Source organism: Macrosteles quadrilineatus, unplaced genomic scaffold (assembly GCF_028750875.1).
Source record: "Macrosteles quadrilineatus isolate MER2022 unplaced genomic scaffold, UCM_ALF_1.0 Scaffold_4__1_contigs__length_99947679, whole genome shotgun sequence".
Taxonomy (NCBI): Eukaryota; Metazoa; Arthropoda; class Insecta; order Hemiptera; family Cicadellidae; genus Macrosteles; species Macrosteles quadrilineatus.
This window is the reverse complement of record NW_026542597.1, coordinates 14,991,686-14,999,660: the sequence shown is the minus strand read 5'-3', so window position 1 is coordinate 14,999,660 and position 7,975 is coordinate 14,991,686. Positions and strand designations below refer to the sequence as shown.

General features: G+C 37.7%; 1 protein-coding gene across 1 annotated transcript; it reads right to left on the bottom strand.

Annotated features, from left to right (window-relative positions):
* Nucleotides 1-210: 210 nt before the first annotated feature.
* Nucleotides 211-7,938, bottom strand: LOC128991397 (DCN1-like protein 1). Its single transcript, XM_054414227.1, has 5 exons — nt 7,831-7,938; nt 7,461-7,674; nt 4,657-4,825; nt 2,875-3,088; nt 211-682 (listed from the first exon to the last, which is right to left on the bottom strand). The coding sequence occupies exons 1-5, from the start codon at nt 7,831-7,833 to the stop codon at nt 500-502; spliced, it is 783 nt and encodes a 260-aa protein (XP_054270202.1). The 5' UTR covers nt 7,834-7,938; the 3' UTR covers nt 211-499.
* Between the last annotated feature and the right edge of the window lie 37 nt (nt 7,939-7,975).

Sequence of the window (7,975 nt, the reverse complement as noted above, 5' to 3'; positions counted from 1 at the left end):
TAGTTTTGATGCCACAGTTCTCTATTTACATAAAGATCATCAACAAACTTCAATTTTCAAATTCTTACTTCAAAAGATCAAATAAATTCTTCTAATATAAATGGAGTAGAAAAAAATTTTCTGGATTAAGATAAATCAAGGTGAAAACACTATACAACCCTATAATTTCCTCAATCAATTCACTTTTGAAGGATAAAAATCACAACTAAATAAAACAAGGTTTTAATATTTTAATAAAAATGCAATCTATAAATGTATATTTACTTAGGAATGATCACTGAAGACGCGACCGTCCTCAACGAAATAAATAACTGTCCAACAACCTTTGCATGTAACACTCGATTTAACAAAACAGCCGAGTTATACAACAAAAGATGTACAAATAAATTTGTTAAAAAAAGTGTTTAGTGACACTAGTACACACAAAGGGCGATGAAAAAACGACAGCTTTTAACCTAGGCGCTTATGTACACATCACTTGGTGAGTCTGTTCGTCGCACTAGACTTGCGTGCTGTGAGGTTCGTTGCGGCTGACCTGCGGCTGCGCCCACTCGACAAAGTCATCTATCAGCACCGGCCACGCGCCCTCCTCGTCGTAATTGGACATGTCGTCGTTGATGACCATGGCAAAGTCCAACAACAGGTTCCAGGTGTCTTTTGGTATTGATCTTTTGTGATGTTCCTGCAACAATATGGACCAAGTTTAGTTCAGGCTTTGACTATGGTTCTAGGTATTGATTATTTTATGAAGCTCAAACACTAAAGGTAGGATGATTATGTTGAAATATTCTTTTAGAACTTCCATAACTGAGTAAAACTAATCAAATTATGAAACATATCAAACCTTTTACTTTGTTTACCATGATAACAGGGCCGTCCGAAGGGGGGGGCAACCGGGGCAAGCTGCCCCGGGCGCCGCGGCTGGGGGGGCGCTGCGGCTAAGGGGGCGCCGCGCGGCGGCTACTGGTATCAACGCACGGGTCCCGAAATTTCGGGAAAAAAATATTCCCGATTTTCAAGACGGGATTTAATTTGATTCTGGAATTTATCGGGACGGGATTTGATCCCATCATCGGCAATTTTGACGCTTCGCGAGTGAAAATGACGCTGCTATCGCGAGAGATGTTCACGGTAATTCCACGAACGCAGGAGCCGAAGTCATTTTGACGATCGCACCGTGACCGCAAGTCATTTGGACGATCGCGCCGTGACCGCGAGTCATACCAACGATTTCACCGTGACCGCGAGTCATACCGACGATTTCACCGTGACCGCGAGTCGTATATACCAACGATTCCGCCATGACCGCGAGTCATACCGACGATTCCGCCGTGACCGCGAGTCATACCGACGATTCCGCTGTGACCGCGAGTCACACCGACGATTCCGCCGTGACCGCGAGTCACACCAACGATTCCGCCGTGACCGCGAGTCATACCGACGATCACGCTGTGACCGCGAGACATTTCGACCGCAAGTCACAATTTTCTATAGGCCTACCTGTAAATTTTTACCCTTTTTTGGTTTTGATAGATCAGTGCCACAAATGTTAAAAATTAATTTTGTTTGTCTTTTTTGGTAACTGCAATACTCAAGACTGTCGTTTATGCACAGGAAAAAATCCCGCCCCGAACTATAAATTCAATCCTGTCCATCCCGTATTAACATAGTATTAAAATATGCGAATGCGACTACTGTGGGGGGGGGGCGGGGGGGGGGGCACCACGACCACATTTGTCCCGGGCGCCGCAAACCCTAGGGACGGCCCTGCATGATAATTATGAACAATACCTGGTAATTGTTGGTACTTACCAGGAATTTGTTGTAAGCCTACTTGGTAATTGTTTATTATTACCAACAGACAAAACAGACTTATCTAATCATAATACAATAAAAATATTGATTTGGATCATTCAATCTAAACGTCATTTTCAATAAACAACACAACACATTCCAAAGCACTGAATAATCCACTAATCTTATCTTACTAGATTTACTTCCTCAAAACATGTAAACAGTCTGCGCAAAACAATAACATGAGGATGACTCGGCGGCCGGTTTTGTAGACAACCAGATGTTACGAGATCAGTGATTAACCCATCAATTAGAAATTTACCACAAAAATTCAAAACAGTTAGCTATTGCAACAATTATAGGCCTATTGATTATTGATTAATGGCCGAAGGTAACTGTTGGCAGCAAAGAAACAAATTTAAAATACATAAATGACGTTAACATGTTTGTATGTATATATTCGTCGTACGCTTGTGACCTTCAGATTGAGTTGCATATAGGCCTATATCGGTCCAACACTCACAAATGAATAGTCGTTGACGTATCGTCCAACGCTGGGGAAGGGTTAAACAACCAATTTCAATTTCAATCTGTAATGTAGTAAGGTGTGAGTAAGATGCCTTGTTTAACTCGATTAGTATTATCATAGAGAATTAAGGTAAAGAATAAACACACTTGTGGGACGAGTGCGCTTTCAGCTCTAGTATGTTATGCCGAAAATATACTTATGACGAGCAAGGAAAGTACAAACTGCAAGAACTAATTCCTATTGTACAGGTCCTCTCCACCTTGAGCGTTGTTTAGATGATATCTGACAATGTCAAATGCATCATTGTATATGCCTGACGACAAATAAAAATCTTGAAATCATGATGACGAGGGGGGCAGTGTTGAACTTTGCATGTCCCGGTGCTGCCACTATTATTTATCAGTTCATTTCATTCCTGTAACTATTGTACGGTACAGTCTCACTTCTTACTGTGCTTTATATGTTCCACACAGACTAGTGGCCCATGTGGACGGGATTTTGCAAAGTTAAAAGAGGCTGCAAACCTCTATTAAAAAATAACCTAGACCTACCTGAAGAAACTGGCACCAGAGATCCAAAAAACGGAATTTGCCTCTAAGTACAATATTCCAGTAGGTAATGGCCATGTCGAGGTCTAAACCCTTCTGATTTGGGTTCTTGGCGTAGTTAAACGTAAAGTGGTAAAAGTCCTTAAACTTGTTCTGGTCTTTGAGCTCGTTTTCCAGGGAGGGCAATCGACACTTCAGCTTCTCTACACTGTCACAACTGTAGAACAGAGGTAATTTTTAGAACATGAGCTATAACAATGAAAAAACACTCTAAATAGTGAAACATTTACAGTAACTTCTGCTAAAAACTGTAAAAAAAAAAAACAGTGAGCTGTGTAATGTGGAATTGAAACTTACTAACCATTATTTACAGATTTAATGTAAGAACTTATACAGTCTGGGAATGCATCTGAATCCATGAAATATTTATACTTCCTTATGTGCATAAAGTGTGTCTGAACACAGTAAAGGACGGATAGTCAAAGGAGAAAAAAAAGGGTTAGAGAAGCAATTAGCTCATTTACAGTTGGAGGGAAATACACTATAACTACAGTAACACCATTTAAATTTAGATAGTCTTTAGATTGGCAGCAGCCAATCACAAGACAAGGCTAGTTCGACATTGCCATATCGCCCGTTGACGACACTAATTAAAATACTAAACAATATTTTCAAATCAGCTGGTATTATTAGATTTGGTAACACCGCACTGTCCTTATTGGCTCCTTCGAAGTCACGTGGTAAATAGGCTCCTCCCTCCACTGCAAACCTTCGTGGTCCCGACTTTATTGGTTAAGTTAGCCCATTGGTATTCAGTGTGAAAGAGACAAATTCAATTTCAAATTCAAATTCAAATTCAAATAGTTTATTGCCATTAAGTATACATGTCATACAATAGGCCAGGTCAATGGAGATAATATACAATTCAAAGTACAATGTACAGAGTCAAGTGTAAATAGATGAACATGCTATACTAATAAACTAATAATACTGGGTTTTTGTACAAAAGTATTTGAGATGTATTGATAATGATGATAATAATACTGTTTATAGTTAAGCAAACAAGTTGGGTAAGTGCCTATAACAAAATAATTAAGGCTAAAATTGGCAGTAAGATACAGCTTAAAACTAAATAACAATAAATTTTTAAATAAAGTTCACAGAAATAACATTATTATGAAAGACTATTATATCACAGTTCATGAAACCATTATTACATACTTTAGAAACAATACCCTACTTAACAAATTCACTGAGGGGCGCCATCAGGACAATGAAAATATTAGCTTTTCTTCTTACCAGTATAGGCCTAACCTATAACACACATAAACCGTTGTAGCATTTTGATTTTTTAAACGCAGAGGATACGCGTCCGGTAACCGGACGTGGATTAGGCGTCAGGCAGTTACTGTCATAACCTAACCTAACCAACCAAACTTGCTGATAGTGAAAAAAATCAAATGAAGGTTCAATTCTCTTCATAACATAAAATTATAAATGCCAAAAATTCTAACAAAAGATGTACAGTTAAGAAGAAATTACATTCAAAGCAAAATCTGTGACCAAAAGTTAAAGAAACCGATGGGTTTCGAACCAGGGACCTCTTGGATATCAGCCGAGCACTCTATCCACTACACCACGAACAACGCTGGCCGAACATCGTATCGTTGTGGTAATGGCGTTCCGGGACCCCACAACCCGGTGACGTCACTACCGGACGCCTAATCCACGTCTGGTTACCGGACGCGTATCCTCTGTGTTTTTTTAATCATAAAGGTAACTTACCATAGCTCTGTCATTCCTGTCATGAACTCTTCTCGTGAAAACTCACATTGAGCAGCAGCTCGAAACTTCCATGCTATTATTAGCACTAATTTGGATTCCGGACTGAGATTTAAATCATCAAGAAACTTCATAATACCTTCCGCAGTCATCTTGTCTGGCTCTGCCGGATCTAAAGGGGTTAAAATTGTTTTATTACTTAAATAACTATTTGTTTATCAACAAAATGGAAATTTATTAAAAACTAACTATTTTTAATAGGTAGGTACTGCAGATTATTCAAAAACAATAACAATAACCAGAATGGCTCCATTATTTTATTCAAATTTTTTTCAATTATTGTATGGAACATTATATTTCCATACAACATATATTTTGTGTCTACAAAATTGAAGGAATATTTCCATTAGTACTTAACCCTCCGGTGGTCGCACCTAAAAATTTACGTTATCGGTACTAGTCGCACTATATCAGATTGATTTTTTTTTTGTGTTAAATTAAATAAAAGGCTAGTAAGCAACAGTAAATACCTGAGAACCAAATACTTTTGAGTGTATATGGATACCATTTAATAGCTTCCTAATCAATAATGAACCTTTTTTTTTTAAATGTATATAGAAAACCTTGCATCATGTGTTTTACCGATAACGGGAAAGGTCGCAACGTATCAAAATAATACAAAGTTTGTAAAATAATAAAAAACCATTGATAGCCCACATTTGAACAATTCATTGTAACTAAACAGCAGTAGCCTACATGTATGAAAATAGTCTTTAAAAAAATACTAAATAGTTTAATTTCAATCTTAAAAATATTGAAATTCCTATCTTTAAAAAGCTTGTAAAACTGGCAGGGTCGCACAGTATCAAAGTGGTACAATGACCTTGGGAGAGGCAAGTGTTTACCCGACAAAACCAGTTAACCGGTACCGTACATCACTGATCAATAAGTTATTAGGTAGGAGAGACTATCAGTTAGGGAGAGGGTAAGGGTTGGGCCGCTTACTACAAAATGGTGGCAATAAAGGAAACCGCTGTATCAATTTGATCAGGTGCGAACGCCCGAGGGTTAAAGTATGAATCTATACACCATAACTGATTAAACGGCAGCCCATTACAGATATTTTGATAGCCTAAACCTTTGCCCTAGTTTGGCAAGTCGTACTGGCTGCATTTTCGATGTTAACTGTGCGAAACCATTTAAAAGTCATTTGTCTCTGCGCTTGCATAGGGGCTTTCCCTACAAGCTCGGAACTAGGCTATTTTAGGTTTAATATTTCTTACATGATATAATCGTTAAGCAGACAACAAACATTTTGTGTGAAAAAACACATATATTTTTGCCAGTGGTTCTGGTCCATCTTGTGGAATCATATGAATGTATGTGCGCCAGTATGGAGATTAAACATTTATCCGAGCTGCCAAGCAAAAGAAGTAAGTTACAGCTGATAACAGACCAAGTAACTTAAGGTGACCGAAAACTGTATTTTCCGATCTAAATGAGATAAAGCTTATTGTAATGCAATTTAAATTGCTAGCTTCAAGGTTAACGTTTCAGACTTCAGTAGGGGAGGGGAGGGATGGGTTCGATTCCCTGCACATCCACAACACATGAATTTGGACGGCTTTCCCTGAAAGTGTTTAGTTACTTCCTCTTTTGATTCCTCAAGTAAAAATGCCACCATCAGGCCTTTATATAAACAAATAAAAACACACTTATACTCAAAGTGTTTTGTTTGTTTTAAGACATGTTTATTAAGTTAACTTAAACCTAGTTGACTTAAGGGTGAATTTCAAGAGTTTGTCGGCCTATAATTTCCTACTACTAAATTTATTAGGGTAGGTACTAAGTTACTTAAGTTGTGGTAGGCGTAACTTAAGAGTTTTTGTAAGGGGTCCACAACTAAGTTAGGCTTACCATAAAACACTAATAACTAAAGATAATTATAATAGTTTGGTAACTAAAGACTGTTTGTAAGCATAATATAAACGCTGAAATCTTTGTGTAGAAGCTAGGTTATGATGACATACCGAGGTTTAGGCCTATGCCTAACCTATGCCTAACGCGACCTATCCAGAAATGGTCAACGGTCAAGAGGATGGTAATTATGGTAATTATGCCTATGAAGCAACCAGCTTAGGGCTAAACCTAACCTATAAAACTCAATTGAATTCTTATTACGTGACTTTTAAGACAAGTCTAAGTTACTGCATTGACAAAGATGATTTTAACTTTTTTGGAGGCGATAACTAACTTAAGTCACAAATCACTCTTAAAGTACCTATCAGCATCTCGGAAGTTCGATTAGGAGAGTACAAGATTAGGCTAGGTTGCAAAGCAACATCGCCATGGCCTACGTAAGTTTATTCAGTGAATTGTTTCACTTAACTTCTAGGCCTATTGGCATGCAGGAGTTTAGGATTCTTAAACCATTGATCATCCATAACAGACGGCTGCACTTAACTTTATGTCCTACACTAATTAGACTGAAAATATCGATCGATAGGCCTATATCGATTATTCGATATATCATTTCGTTAGTCAGGTAAGGTTAACCTAACCTAACTAACCAAACGATACATCGAATGAAACAATCGATAAATTTATATTTACATTTGGTTGTTTCATTTGAATGAGTGTAGGACGTAAAGTAAAGTGCAGCCTAACAGACTAAATCAAATAAAACAGATTGCTCATAACCTAGTGGTCAAATGTAGAGCATTGACTTGAGCGAATTATAGGCTAGGTTAGGTTAAGCTTATGTGTAAAGAACAAACTAATTCTACTGTCCATGGCTTATTACTGACCTTTATATTTAGAAAACAAGAGTTCCAGTTTTTTCCTGTCAACTGTAACCTTTGGCTCTTTGTAGTACACATCTGGATTTTGAAAATAGTTGTCTGAAGCCAGCTCCAGTTTCCATTCATTTTGTGAAAGGCAATATATTGCAGTTTGTTCTCCAGTTTGAGTAAACGCTATGAATTTTTTAACTTTATCTCGCTGTGATAGTTTCAATTTATGCTGAAACAAGGTAAATAAATTTGAAGCCAAGTAGGAAGTGAGGCTAGAAATGTAATACTAGAACATAACACAAAGGTATGGAAAGCAAAATTGTTTCTAACGATAGGAACAACAAAGAAAATGTAACATCGGAGTTTAAAAGAATATAATACAAACCATTTCCAGGCTTTTAAGGTCAAAAGACCAAAATGCTCACAACAAATTCAACATAAATTTGCCTATAACAGAAGTGTTGTGGACGCAGCGCGCATGGCCACCACTCGCCAGCAAAATAGCAAAGTGAAATCTGAATCTGGCTGAG